We start from the raw sequence: 15,624 nt of genomic DNA on the forward strand, positions 1-15,624 counted from the left end.
GAACTTGCATCTATGGGTGCAGCCTATAGACTGCTTCTCTTGGGCTCCTGTGGAAGTGCAAGGTCTAATTCCACAGGTCTAGGGCGGGGTTTGAGGTTCTGCAGTCAACACAAGCTCCCAAGTGATGCTAATGCTGCTTGCTGTACCATAGACCTGACTTTGAATAGCAAGACATTGAAACTGCCCTGTCCAATATGGTAGCCACCAGCCACCTGTTGAGCCTTTGAAATGTGGCTAGTCCAAACTGAGGTATGCTTATAAGGGTAAAATACATGTTGGATTGTGGGGACTTAGAACCAAAAAGATAAAAAATAAAAAGAATGTAAAATATCTCTTAGGTAATTTCTTTTTACCTTGATAATATGTTGAAATTATAGGAGTTAGCCAGTGCTAACCGAGAAGAAAGGCAAAGCTGAAATAAAAAGGAAACATTTATTTGGGGTCTCAGAATTGTGATTCAGAAAACACAGATTTGGGCAGCAATCCAAATAATGCCACTACCACCCACCACCACCACCCCTACTCCAGGGAACAAAAACCAAGTTTTTTTTGGTAAGTTTTTCTTTTTTAAGAGAGAAGGGAGGTGGGCAGTGGGAGAAAGAGAGGGAGAATCTTTACGAGGCTCTATGTTCAGCACAGAGCCACTGCAGGGCCACTGTGGGGCCAAAGGCAGGGCTCAAGGCAGGGCTCGATCTCACGACCCTAAGATCATGACCTGAGCTGAAATCATACTGTAGAAAGTTGCAGGTACTCAGGCTGAATCCTTGGAATATTTGTGGTTTGGCTCAGTTTAAAAGCTCATGGTTCTACCAGTGAGGACGTGCATAAGGCCCACCACCTTCATGGATGGCCTCCAGGTTCATTTTAAAATTTAATATTTTATATTTTTAGATTTTATTTATTTGAGAGAGAGAGAGAGGTTGAAACAGCATGAACAGGATTAGGGGTAGAGGGAGAGGAAGAGAGAGAAACAGACTCCCCAATAAGTGGGGAACCCAACGTGAGACTGGATCTCAGGGTCCTGGGATCATGACTTGAGCTGAAGGCAGGTGTTTAACGGACTGAGCCACCCAGGCGCCCCCTCCAGGCTCATTTTAAAACCCCTTGACATGCATGACCCCATTTTATTTCACCTTTCATACTAGTTAAGTAAAATAATATTATAATTCATTTCACCTTTTTTTTTTTGAATGAAGCTACTAGAAAAATTGTACATTATGGGTGTGGCTTACATTATATTATTGGGAAGACTTGAGAAGTTGGCTCTTGAGTTACTGACCTCAGACCCACAGAGATCCACAGGGAGTGAGAGGTTGAAGTGATGGATCTCAGGCTCAGGGAGATGGAATGACTAAAATCACATGATAGAATTAAGACTAATGCCCAAGACTGTGTTTACAAATCAGTGTGTACTATAGTCACCATCATGGCTGCCACAGATTTCTCCACAAAGCCCAGAATTCAGGATTGTGTTATTTCTCTTCCCTTTGGTGACAGGCTACACAATAACATGATGCCATGGCTAAGAGGACGGGTACTCTGGGTGCTGAGGAATGCCCGGGGATTCTGTGGGCTTCGTGGGCAACAAGCCCCTCTACCAGACCCTCAGAAGCTTGTGGCCACCTGGGAAGCCATCAGCCTGGGGAGGCAGCCAGTACCTGAGTACTTCAACTTTGCCCATGATGTGCTGGACATGTGGAGTCAGCTGGAAAAGGTGAGGCCCGCTGTGTCCTAGTGTCTGTCTTGGGCCTCAGAGGCTGCTCTCAATTACCCCAATGTGACTCAAGGCTATAACACAGGTGGACATTTGACCTGGTAATTTTGCAAGTCCTAAAACTTAAACTGTTAGCATTTAAGCCTTAAGGGAAAAAGAATTATGACCAAGTTTCATGAGCTTTAGACACTTAGCCCAATCCCTGATGCATCTCATATTCTTGAACACAAATCACATAGTTGAGACAGTTGTGCCCACTTTGATTCTCTTCCCATCATTCTGATCAAGTGAAAGAGAAAGTTTGGTTTTGATTCTTTTCTGTTGTTAGTATTTCTCTCACTATTGCGTTCTCCCCCCTACTTTCTCTCTCTCTCTCTCTCTTTTGAGAGAGAGAGTGCAGAGGTGGAGGAGCAGAGGGAGAGGGAGAGAGAATCTTACGCAGGCTCCACACTCTGTGTGGAGTCCACAGGGGGCTCGATCTCATGACACTGAGATCACGACCTGAGCCAAAATAAAGAGTTGGATGCTTCCTGAACTTACTTCCTTTTAAATAAGGAGAAAGCATGGTTGAGGCTCAAAGCTTTTCACAGATCACAGCAGATATGTAGGATTAAATTAAGATTATCTTGATTTCTTTGTGTGTGTCTGAGCATGTACTTCCTTCTTTAATTTTCTCTTCCTTAGCTGTCTGTTGTGTCTCTTGCTGTATTTTATAGTCACTTTTTATTTATGCTAAAGATGCTTTTTATTTTATAGTAGGAGAGTATAAACTTTATCTCAAAGCAATTTACTTATGTTAATTTTAAGAAGAGCTTGTGTAAGGAAAAATGGTGAGGAAACTAATACTAATAGTAGACTCAATAGAAGTATGCTGTTAGTGGATATAGTGAAGTATGAAGGCAGCTTTGCAGTCAGCTAGAAATGGTGCATCCCTGGGACACCTGGGTGGCTCAGCGGTTGAGCGTCTGCCTTTGGCTCAGGGCGTGATCCTGGAGTACAGGGATCGAGTCCCACATCGGGCTCCCTGCATGGGGCCTGCTTCTCCCTCTGCCTCTCCGTGTCTCTCATGAATAAATAAATAAAATCTTAAAAAAATAAAAATAGAACTACCGTATGATCCCGCTATCCCACTTCTGGCTATACATGCAAAGGAAAGAAAACCACCATCCTGAAGAGCAGTCCGCACTCCTGTGCTTGTTGGGCCATTACTCATAATAGCCAAGGTCAGGGGAGCAACCTGAGTATTCACTGATGGATGAATAGATAGAGAAAATATGGCATTTACATGCAGTGGCATATTATCTCAGTCATAAACACTGAAATTCTGTCGCAATATGGGTGCCCCTGGAGGACAGCTTCTCCCTTTGCCTATGTCTGTACCTCTCTCTCTCTCTGTGTCTCTCATGAATAAATAAATAAAATCTTAAAAAAAAAAAAAAAGAAATGGTTCATCCACTTGAAATGTGACCTTGGACAAATGCCCTAAGCTCTTTGGATCTCAGTTTTCTCATCTATAAATTGGAAGCCATACCATCTGCTCACAACCTAGAGTTGTTGTGAGAATAAAATAAGAAGCATATAGGAGATGGAGCTGAGACACCCCATTCCTGTCTACAAAGTCTGAGCTCTTTTTCCACACTGAGATCGTTCTTAGAGAGTTTCTCATAATGATAAATACAAACAGGGTTACATCTGCAAAAATGGTGGAATAAGGGCTTTCTAAAATGTTATCCTCTATAAAAACAACAAAAATTAAAAAAAAAAACTTGGAAAAATTGCCAGAATCTACTTCTTAAAACTGGAAACTAACCAAAGGCTGGAATAGCTCAGGGAGTGTTTATTAAGCACTCATTAAAGATTTGGGTGAATCTCAGAATGCCCCTGAGATATTGCCTCATTATGCAAAAATAACATATCCCTCATAACAATTTTGGGAAAAGTTTAAAACACATCTGATGAATTTCAACTTTCAGAAACAAGGACCACCAGAAAATATTAGTCTCAACATTTTGTATGCTGAAGTCTGCCTTTGATAAAGTTGAACTGTACATTTTTTAAACTTGATTGCCATCAAAGCAGAAATTATAAAGTTGCAAAACAATGATAACACATCCCAAATTGATCTAGACACTCAATATAATCTTTATTAAAATCCCAGTAGACTTCTTTGCAGAAATAAATGATCTTGTCCAAAAATTTATGTAGAAAGGCAAGGGACCCATAATAACCAAAACAGTCTCTCTTTTTTTAAGATTTTTTTTAATTCATGAGAGACACAGAGAGAGGCAGAGACATAGGCAGAGAGAGAAGCAGGCTCCCCGACTCCATCCCAGGACCCCAGGATCACAACCTGAGCCAAAGGCAGATACTCAACCACTGAGCCACCCAGGCATCCTACCACAACAGTCTTGATAAAGAAACAGAACAGGATTCACACTTCCCTATTTCAAAACCTACTACTAAGTGACAGTAATAAACTGTGTGAAAAAAAGAAAGACAGTGTGGCGCTGGTAAAAAGATAGATATGGATGAATAGGATAGAATTGAGAGTCCAGAAATAAACCCATAAATCTATGGTCAGTTGATTTTAAACAAAGTTGCTAATAAATTCAAGGGGGAGAGAATTGTCTTTCCAACTTGTAGTGCTGGCACATATTGTATGATTCCATTCATATGAAATATCCAGAATAGCCAAATCCATAGAGAAAATGTAGATTAGTGAGTGGTTGCCAAGGGCTGGGGAAAAAGGGGGATTAGGGAGTGCCTGCTAATCTGTACCGTATTTCTTTTTAGGATAATGAAAATGTTCTGGAATTAGATAGTGGCAATGATTACACCGTTTCATGAATATACCAAAAACCATTGAATTGTGCACTCCAGAATAGTAAATTTTATGGTATGAGAATTATATCTTAAAAAAAAGAAGAAGACACAGAACAGTGTGAATCATATGCTACCTATTGCATTAAAAAGATGGTACAGAAAACAATATACTTAACATTTCCCTAAAGAAACACTGAACAGATATGCAAGAAACTAGTAATATTTGTTACACATTGAAGCAGGTGAAATGGGGAACAGGGTAGATGGGCACAAGATGGGAGTAAGCCTTCTCAATGCATCTTTTCATTGTTTTGAATTTGAACCCTGTGACTATAACACTATAAAAAATAAAATTAAATTTAAAAAATCAAGCAAACAAAATTCCTAAACAAATGTTTTCTATTTCTTTTCTGCCTATGCTGCTGTCTAGGCTGGGCACCGGCAACAGATCCCTGCATTCTGGTGGGTCAATGGCCTGGGAGAAGAGATCAAATGGAGCTTTGAGGAGCTGGGGAAGCAATCCAGGAAGGCAGCTAATGTGCTCCAAGGCATGTGTGGCCTTCAGCCTGGGGACAGGATAATGCTGGTGCTCCCACGGCTCCCAGAGTGGTGGCTGGTCAGTGTGGCATGTATACGGACAGGTCAGTGAGCAGGGCTGAGGCTACCAGTTGGGGTGGACACACCTGCCAGAACTTTGCAGAATCCACATGTTTTGGGAGATGCAGCAAAGTGAACCCTATGTGGGGTTTTGTTTACTTCCCCTTTGCTCCACAATCACGCACTTGACTGAGCCCAGGGGTCAGATAGTAATGTAATTGATGAAAGTGGGTCAGTGTGAGGCAATTAGAAGCCCTGGGGGCTTTACTAAACTGGACGTCACATGCCTCATCACACAGGGACAAGTGCTTCTCTCCCTCCAACTAGATGTTTCCATGTGTGAAGGAGGGCCAATGTTTCCGGCACTTTAGACTTTGTAATAGAAAACTCTGGATTTTTATGAGGAAGAAAAAAAAAAGCTTCTTATCTTTTAATGTTGAGAACTAAATAAACTTTTAAAAAATTCTGAGTGGGACAAACCAAACATATCTTTGGCTGGTTGTAGCTTGGGAGGTGCTAGTGTGTGGAGAGTAATGCAATTACAGATAAGAGACCTTCATAATCAATCCACATTAGTTTCACTCTTAGACTTTATGGCTCTCACCACCACAGCATCTACCAGCTTCCAAGGGGAAGAAGAGGGGACAAAATAATCAAAGCAATAAGATAAGCCCCTGAGGGTTCCTCCTCCTGCTGTAATGAATGGCCAAAGCAGTGGACCATTGATCTTCCTGAGATGATTCCTCCAGCAGAGGAGCAGAGGAGGCAAAAGGACACAGTCCATAGAACTCACAGGGCCTCTGCTGATCCTGTCTTATTGAAAGGACTGGAGGGTTTTTTGTTTTTGTTTTTGTTTTTTGCTGATTTTACAAAAGCAAGAGAACTACTTTTAATGGAGAGCTGATTCCTCCATCCTCTGGAAACTTTCCATCACTTAGAATGTTTCCGACCCCCTCCCAATCCTGTCCATAGAACAATCTGCCTGAAATACAGATGCTTTTACAAATAATGTTTGCAAAATAGAGGGATATAAACTCACACCAAACAATTAGGTTGCTATATGAACAAGTTGAGTCAACCATTTTTTGAATGGATTGTCAAAAAAAAAAAAAAAAGGAGGCAGGAACTTTCATTTTATTTTTACATATTTTTGCACAGTATATAGAAATGAACACCATTCTAATGTCTACAGCTAGAGGAAAAGAAACAGGCACACAGGTTTGAGGAGTTCTCCATATTCAGCCATGACATATAAGGCTTATTTAAACGAAGGCCAAGGTAAGGGAGCCCTTGGACTTTTCTTAAGGACCTACTATGTGCCATGCACTGTGTTGCATACTTTGATAGATCAAAACTTCCTTTTGGGGTATGATTTTAATTATTTTCCCTGTTACCTAAATGTCTCCAGTTTCTCCAATCATGCAAATTCATCCATTTCTTTGATGTCCAAATAAAATAACTCAAGGCGACATCACACATGACTATGTCAAGCCCAACATCCTCTCCAACATCTTAGAGGATATCCAAGGTGGATATCACATTCTCACATTCCCATGTTTTCCTGATGTGCACTGATCACCTCTCTTCCAGCCTGTGGTGTTGGACTCATTTCTCTTGCTGATAGCCCAGCTGTCCACTCTCTGACTGGGCCCCCAAAGCACACCACACACAACTCAAGGTGGGACAGACTTATTCTGGGAATCGCTAAAACAGAGAGATGAACTGAGGAAACACTGTTCAGCTCCAAAAGTGTTCAGGTTAGGGTTTAAATCCAATAAAAGTTCAGGAGATAAAGCAAAGTGTAACGGGAACTCTGGTGTGGCTCCCATAGCATTTGGGATTGACCACTTCTTCTGTCTACTGTCCATACTCACTGGCCATGGCAGGATAACCAGTTCCTTTAGGAGCTCTCTCTCACCCCCTCCTCATCTGTGAAATGAGAGTGCTGGCTTCAATGGAGTGTTTACAACCTGTTCTGAGATACTCAGGTGTCTTTTCAGGTGTCTGATTAAAATTTGTCCCTGCTTTCTGCTTCCTCATCCCTTCCCCTTGGGAAGAGACAGACTCAGCTACCTTCAGAATGGCTTTGGTCTTATATGAGTCCTGGAGCTCCCACCTACTAAACCTGCCCTCCCACCACCCACCCCAAGAGATCCACCCTCAACACTAGGATTTGTTGTAGCTTTTTGTTTGCAGGCATGGAAAATCATTGAGCTAGGTTATCTCTAAGGTAGTATAATATAACATTCAAGATCATGGACTCCTAGGTTTACTACCTCCTGGATTCACTATCCCAGCTCTATAATGTGTTAGCCACGTGATCCTGGGCAAGTTATTCCATTTAATTAAGGTATAAGGGTCTGAGTCTTAGTTATTGTTGTTTAATCTGCAAAATGCATAATAGCACCTACTCTCCAGGGTTGTGAGAATTAAATGAAATAATGCATATATATTTCTTAGAACATGTAAGTGCTCCATAAACATATTCTAGATTTCATTATTATCATTATTGTTACCTTTCCCAGTTCAAGCATTCCAACCCTTACTAGTCCCTTCCTTTCCTATCTCTTGGGGCTATCTGGTCTGGACCTCTTCGCAGGGGTCTTCCCCAGCTGCCCAATCAATATCCCCTCTCTGTGTGGTACCAGGGGCTGTTATGATACCGGGTGTCTCTCAGCTGACGGAGAAGGACCTCAAATATCGGCTGCAGGCATCCAGAGCCAAGTCCATTATCACTAGTGACTCTCTGGCTCCGCGGGTGGATGCCATTAGTGCTGACTGTCCCTCCCTCCAGTCCAAGCTACTGGTGTCCAACAGCAGTCGGCCAGGCTGGATGAACTTCAGGGAACTCCTTCGGTAAGTTGGGGTTCTCTAGAGAACAGGATAAAGATAAGGCCAAGGCTTTTCTCCTTTAAGTACTAGGAGACGGAATACAGTGCTGATTATACAGGAAGAAAGCGAACCAGAAAGGAGCACTCACTGTGGAGGCCACATGGGCTAAGACCAAATCCTGGTGACCACCTTAAGATCCTTCAAAGTCACTTGCTTAAGCAGTACTAGAATTGTCATTAGCCTTTTTGGGTGCCATTTGCTTCTGCAGTGGTGGTAGTGGTTACAGAGCTATTCACCAGAGTAAACAAGATAACCCATATGATGCATTTAGGACATAGTAGGTGATCAATTAGCAATATAATAATAGCTACCATGCATTGAGTGCTTAGTGTATACTAGGCAAGCATTTACCTACATTTCATTCATACACCAAAGGTGTAAGGAACATCTGTTTTGTGATAAGCATTGTGTTTAAGTGAGTCACAGCATCATTTTTGAACCTCCATTTCCTTATTTACAAAGGGTTCTAATGATAGTACCTACCCCAGGAGGTCATTGTAGGACTCAGGTATGCAAGCTGGAGCTTCCAGCACAGTATAAAAGTATGTATTTTTAAGGGTTTTATTTATCTATTTGAGAGAGAGAGTATGAGAAAGTGCAGGAGCGGGATGAGAGGCAGAAGGAGAAGCATACTCCCCACTGAGCAGGGAGCCTGACAGGGGGCTCCATCCCTGGATTCCAGGATCATGACCTGAGCAGAAGGCAGATGCTTAACCAACTGGGCCACCCAGGTGCCCCTCATGTAACATTTATTAAAATGGTGGTCAATATTGTTGTTATAAATATTACTGTTGTTAGGACTAATTTTTACTACTTATAATATTACCTAAGATTTTTATATTTTACAGTGAGGCATCGACAGAGCACAACTGTGTGAGGACCAAGAGTCAAAACCCTATGGCTATCTACTTTACAAGTGGCACTACTGGAGCTCCCAAGATGGTCGAGCACTCCCAGGCTAGCTATGGACTGGGCTTTGTGGCCAGTGGAAGGTACCAGGGAAAGTTCATTTGCTGGGCCCTGGGAACAGAAAGTAGGGAGTGAGCTGGAGGAATATGAGTAAGAGGCATAGTGACAAGAGAGCTAACAGTGGCAAATTGGGTAGAATCTGAAGGCTTTTGGCTTGCTTTAACTTTGAGCAAAGTGAGAAGCCATCAGAGGATTTTGTTTTCATTTTTGAATTGTGGTAAAAGATACTTAACATAAAATTTACCATTTTAACCATTTTTTAAAGTATAGACTTCAGTGTCATTAAGGACATTCACATTGTTGTGCAATCATCCCAGCATCTATCTCTGGAACTTCTCCATTCTGCAAATCTGAATTCACATTACACAAGACATGTTACACAATAATTCCCTATTCCCTCTCCCCTCTGCTCTGACAACCACCATTCTACTTTCTATCTCTATGAATTTGACTTCTCTGGAAACTGCCTGTAAGTAATCATACAGTATTTTTCCTTTCATGTCTGACTCATTGCATTTGGCATAACATCCTCAAGTTTCATCCATGTTGTAGCATGTGTCAGAATTTCCTTCCTTATTAAGGCTCAATAATATTCCGATATATATAAATAACATCCCAATGTTGCTTATCCAGTCACCCATGGATGGACACAGGTTGCTTCCCAACTTTTTGGCTGTTGTGACTAGTGCTGCTTTTAACATGGGTACATAGCATCTATTCAAAACTCTGCCTTTAATTCCTTGGGGTTTATACCCAGAAGTGGAATTGCTGAATGATATAGTGATTCTATGTTTAATTTTCTGAGGAACATTGGAGTATTCTGAGCAGAAGAGTGATGTGGATCTGATTTGTTTTTTTAAAGGATCTCTCAGGAGTTTGGGTTGAGAATAAACCATAAGAGGGACAAGGGGTGAAGCAGAGGTCCACTTCAGAGACCAGTGCATAAAGAGGCAAAAGTAGAGGCTTTCCAGAGGGAGTGAGAAGAACTAAGATTCTGAATGTATTTTGAGCATAAGCCTAATAAGATTACTTGACAGGTTTGACATGAAGTGAGAGAGATGAGTCAGGGATGATGCCAAGTTTTATGGCCTAGCAACCAGAAGCATTAACTGATAGTGGGAAGACTAGGATGAGCTGTCTGGTGGGAAGAACGTGAGCAGTCCGTTTTCAGCATTCTAAGTTTGAGATGCTTAGTAGACATCTCCATATCCTGAGTTAAGGATGGAGACACTGAGGATACATGTGTAGAGTTAGTAGGAAAGATTCATGCTGGAATTATCAAGAAAGTGGTACTTAATGCCTTGAGATTGGATGAGATCAGCAAAGAGTAATGAACACTGAGAATGTCAGTTCATTGTCAGTGAATGAGCACCAAATGTCTGAGGCCTTTCCACAATGAAGGGATAAGCAAGGAAAACTCAGAGGAGACTAAGAAGGATCACTTGCCATCAGGGAAATACAAATCAAAACCACAATGAGATACCACCTCACACCAGTGAGAATGAGGAAAATTAACAAGGCAGGAAATCCACAAATGTTGGAGAGGATGCGGAGAAAAGGGAACCCTCTTACACTGTTGGTGGGAATGTGAAATGGTGCAGCCACTCTGGAAAACTCTGTGGAGGTTCCTCAAAGAGTTAAAAATAGATCTGCCCTACGACCCAGCAATTGCACTGCTGGGGATTTACCCCAAAGATACAGATGCAATGAAACGCCGGGACACCTGCACCCCGGTGTTTCTAGCAGCAATGTCTACAATAGCCAAACTGTGGAAGGAGCCTCAGTGTCCATGGAAAGATGAATGGATAAAGAAGATGTGGTTTATGTATACAATGGAATATTACTCAGCCATTAGAAATGACAACTACCCACCATTTGCTTCGACGTGGCTGGAACTAGAGGGAATTATGCTGAGTGAAATAAGTCAATCGGAGAAGGACAAACATTATATGGTCTCATTCATTTGGGGAATATAAATAATAGTGAAAGGGAATAGAGGGGAAGGGAGAAGAAATGAGTAGGAAATATCAGAAAGGGGGACAGAACATGGAAGACTCCTAACTCTGGGAAACGAACTAGGGGTGGTGGAAGGGGAGGAGGGTAGTGGGTGGGGGTGACTGGTTGGTGGGCACTGAGCGGGGCACTTGACGGGATGAGCACTGGGTGTTATTCTGTATGTTGGCAAATTGAACACCAATAAAAAATAAATTTATTATTAAAATTAAATAAATAAATAAATAAATAAATAAATAAATAAATAAATAATAAATCAGGAGCAGCCATTGAGTAGGTTGAGGACCAGGAGACCATGTATTCCAGAATCAAGTGCTGAACATGATCACTTTTCTTTGCTCGCAGGCACTGCTTTCCCTTCTTGGTTGTGCTTCCTTCTCTGACTCCCCTGTGTAGCTCCTATGCATCATTTGCATCTCACTCAGGTCTCACCTCTTGGGGAAACATTTCTCAGATTCCATCTCCATCCTTTATCTGGGTTGGGTGCCCATTCTCTGTAATTGCATAAGGCTCTGTGTTTAACTCTATGAAAGCTCACTCTACAGGGGCCTCCCGGAGGGACCTATCATCCCTCAAAGCAAGACTAATCATTCTTTCCTACACGCTAATGCCAAGTCCTGAGTAAGTGTTAAAGAAAATGCCCTCATCACATTGTACTGAGATTATGTGTTCCCTTATATATCACTCCACTAGACAGTGAGCTCTTAAAGACATGGGATCTGTCTTTTTTTTTTTTAAGATTTTATTTATTTATTCATGAGAATACACAGAGAGGAGAGAGAGAGAGGCAGAGACACAGGCAGAGGGAGAAGCAGGCTCCATGCACCGAGAGCCCGACGTGGGACTCGATCCCGGGTCTCCAGGATCGCGCCCTGGGCCAAAGGCAGGCGCCAAACCGCTGCGCCACCCAGGGATCTGTCTTTTTAATTCTATATCCTTCACCTAGGGAATAAATACATAGAATATACTCAATAAAAGCTTGTTGAGACAAAGATTGACTTTATGGTTCTTGTACAGATTTGATAACTATAAGTGAGTATCCACTGTGGGCAAGGCTCCACATAAGGTTACATGGATAATATAATCCTTTTTAAAGGTAGAATCATTGCTGAGAGTTCTGACTTTCTTTAATTTTTGGCAGGCAGTGGGTGGATTTGACCAAATCGGACATCTTCTGGAACACGTCTGACACTGGCTGGGTAAAGGCAGCTTGGACCCTCTTCTCTGCCTGGTCTAATGGATCTTGTATTTTTGTACATGAGCTGCCCCGAGTTGATGTCAAGGTTATTCTGAATGTAAGGAACAAAAACATGACTTATGAGTTGCATGTAAATGAGTGGAATATAGGTTTTGAATTTGCAGGAGAAAAGGCATGAATAAGTGACAGTAAGGCTTCTTTGGTGGCCTCCTTCCATATCTGATTTCTGCTCATTTGCCTATCTTCAATTATTGCCTATCCTCTAACTAGATCCCTAGTCATAAGACCATTTCATGTCTCTAAACATTTGCATATTCTATTTTATCTGCATGAGGTAGCTCTCCCTCCATCACCTTCTTCTTTATGCTCCTGTTAAAACCCTAATTATTTTCCAACACTTTGAGAAAAATCATAGTCTACTTCTCAATTCCATGTGCTACCATCCCTGGGGCTTAGTGTGTTTTATCCAACACTGGAGTCCTGGTGACTCTGGACTCCAACCTCCCAGGATTTTCTCATAATTATTGAGCCCAGTGAAGACATGGGGCACCTTTCTTCTGCCCTCCACATTCTAATCGCCATTCCTTAAAACATCTGAGGCACCATCTGCCTGTGCCCTTTGCATGGAGGTAAGCTGTCACCTGGTGGCTAATAGCATAGGCTGTACCATCACTCAGACCTGGTTTCTGATCCTGCGTCTTCCATTTGCTAGCTGTGTGTCCTTGGGGAAGTCACTGAATTTCCCTGAGCCTCAATTTCCTCATCATCATCTGTAGGAAGAAAGGGATAATTCTATGTTCTATGGAGAATGAAACTAGGCATAGGGCCCAGCACATATTGATTATTATTGCCACGATCAAGCTTACCATCATCATTATTCACTATGGGCTTGACCAGCCAATGTGTGCCTTGTCCCTCTACTGCCCATAGCCCTTACTTCCATAGTGTTAGTTATCTACTGTAGTGAGTTAGCCCAAAACTTAGCAGCTTAAAACAAACATTTTTAATCTCAGTTTCTGGTGGTCAGGAGTCTGGGAGAAGCCTAACAGCTAGTTCTGAATCATGAGATTTCAGCCCGGTATGTCCATGTTTAGAGCAGCATTATGCCTAATGGCCCAAAGGTGTGGAAGCAATGCAAGTCTTATGGGCGATAAACAAATAAACAAAATATGATACATACAGGGATCCCTGGGTGGCACAGTGGTTTGGCGCCTGCCTTTGGCCCAGGGCACGATCCTGGAGACTCAGGATCGAATCCCACGTCGGGCTCCCTGCGTGGAGCCTGCTTCTCCCTCTGCCTGTGTCTCTGCCTCTCTCTCCCTCTCTCTGTGTGACTATCATAAATAAATAAAAATTTTTTAAAAAAATATGATACATACATACAATGGAATGTTATTCAGCCTTTAAAAAGAAGAAATGGCACATGCTATATCATGGATGAATCTTGAAGACATTACATTAAGTGAACCAAAACAGCCACAAAAGGGCAGATAGTATATAGTTCATTTATATGATGTATCTAGACAGGTTAAAATAATAGAGACAGACAGTAGAATGGTCAGGAGCTGAGGGAAAGAGGAAATGGGGTGTCAGCATGTAATGAGCACAGAGTTTCATTTTGGGAAGATTTTTTTAAAGTTCTGGAGATGGATAGTGGTGATGGTAACCATTCAATGATCACAACAATGTAAATGTATTTAATACCATTAGACTGTAAATTTTTAAATGGTTAAAATGGTAAATTTTATGTGGTGTGTATTTTTTGTAGGATTTTATTTATTTACTCATGAGAGACACAGAGAGGCAGAGACATAGGTAGAGGGAGAAGTGGGCTTCCTGTGGGGAGCCTGATGCAGGACTTGATCCCAGGACACTGAAATCATGACCTGAGCCAAAGTTGATGCTCAACCACTGAGCCACCCAGGTACCCCTATGTGGTGTGTGTTTTACCATAATAATAAAAAAAAAGATGCCTGTCAGGATCACAATTATCTTAAGGCTTGACTGGGACTACAGAATATTTTAAAAACCCACTCATGTGATTTTTAAAAGACTTTAGTTTCTCACGGACTATTGGCCAAGGGTTTCAGTTTTTTGCTATATACATTCCAGTATATTCACATCATGGTGGCCTCTTTTCCCCAGAGCAAGTGACTCAAGATAGGGAGAGAGAGGGACAAAACAGAAGACAGAAGCTCTAGTCTTTATATAACCTTTATATAAACTTTATATAATCTTGAAAGTGGCATCTGTCACCTCTGAGGTATGCTATTGGTCACACAGACCAAACTTGGTTCAATATGGGAATGGATCCCACAAGAATGCAAATATCAGGAAATGACATCATTCAGGGCCATCTTGGAGGCTGGATGCCACACACAGTTTTTACCCACTCTCTGTTAATGAGAATATGAAGACCCAGTTCACTGCTCCATCTTCACAAAGTCCCACCCCAGTACCTCTAAGAAGATCTTCTACCCTTTGTTTTTGTTTAGACTCTCTCCAGGTTCCCGATTACCACCTTCTGTTGTGTTCCTGCCATCTTCCGGCTGCTGGTACAAGAGGATCTGACCAGGTACAGCCCATCTGTTGGTGATTTGGGGACCTAATATGTAAATATACAGCAGTATATATACACATTGACACTCACCCTCTCATATCAACTCTGTCTCAGTCTCTCTCTCTCTCTCTCTCTCTGTGTATACACACACGTCTGTGATTCTTTATGTATAGAATACATATTTGGAATATAGATATATCTGTGTTTCTCTATCTCACACACGCACACACACACACACACACATTCAACCATACACATATACACCTATTCCTTTGCAGATGCCTCACAAAAATAAACTGCACCACCACCCCCTGCCCAGGAATTTCCATTCAGATGGAATTGGATAGATTTAAGATAGCCTGAAATTTAGCACTTGAAGTAGACTGTCTACCCATAGGCCATTCTCTCAGCAGTGTCGGCTACTTCTGTGAGGTTGGAGAAATTGTTGGCCACCTTTGTAATGGGATTTGTGGTCAGAGCCTTAGGTCTGGTGGGACTAGCAAGCCTACCACAATAGATGTGCCATCCTTCATCTGAAGACTAACTCCATTCAGCCATGCTGAGTGAATGCCATTGGGCATCCCACAGAAGACAACAAGACACTGTGTGTGCATGGCTCCCATCCAGGGTGAACCCAAAGCAACATCTGCTAGCAGGACAAGTCTAGTTGCTGGAGTGTTTGGAGACCTGTGACCCTTCAGTAACTTCCTGACTCTTATCTTTGTCTATTCTATTCTATTCTCTCCTCTCATTCCATGTATCTGTCCATGAAGCACCTAAGAGAGAGTTCTTACATGATTCTCCTGGTGAATTCTTCTCTAGTGTAAGAATTTATCTCATTCATTGATCTGTTGTGTA

The 15,624-nt window shown here is 41.9% G+C and overlaps 1 protein-coding gene across 7 annotated transcripts in view; it reads left to right on the forward strand.

The window, feature by feature from the left end:
- Positions 1-15,624, forward strand: part of ACSM5 (acyl-CoA synthetase medium chain family member 5) — a 37,606-nt gene that overhangs the window by 4,137 nt on the left and 17,845 nt on the right. For 6 of the 7 annotated variants that reach the window (XR_012035546.1, XM_072835991.1, XM_072835985.1 and 3 more), the window contains 6 exons: positions 1,498-1,714; positions 4,968-5,178; positions 7,783-7,990; positions 8,875-9,018; positions 12,150-12,303; positions 14,702-14,781. Coding sequence is in view for 6 of the 7 variants with exons in the window: in XM_072835991.1 (XP_072692092.1) it covers positions 1,511-1,714; positions 4,968-5,178; positions 7,783-7,990; positions 8,875-9,018; positions 12,150-12,303; positions 14,702-14,781 (1,001 nt within the window). In the remaining variant the exon portion in view is untranslated. Of the gene's footprint in view, positions 1-377; positions 553-1,497; positions 1,715-4,967; positions 5,179-7,782; positions 7,991-8,874; positions 9,019-12,149; positions 12,304-14,701; positions 14,782-15,624 lie in introns of all 7 variants that reach the window. The other variant, XM_072835988.1, reaches the window with a different exon arrangement.

The sequence above is a fragment of the Canis lupus genome, chromosome 8, assembly GCF_048164855.1.
Source record: "Canis lupus baileyi chromosome 8, mCanLup2.hap1, whole genome shotgun sequence".
Taxonomy (NCBI): domain Eukaryota; kingdom Metazoa; phylum Chordata; class Mammalia; order Carnivora; family Canidae; genus Canis; species Canis lupus.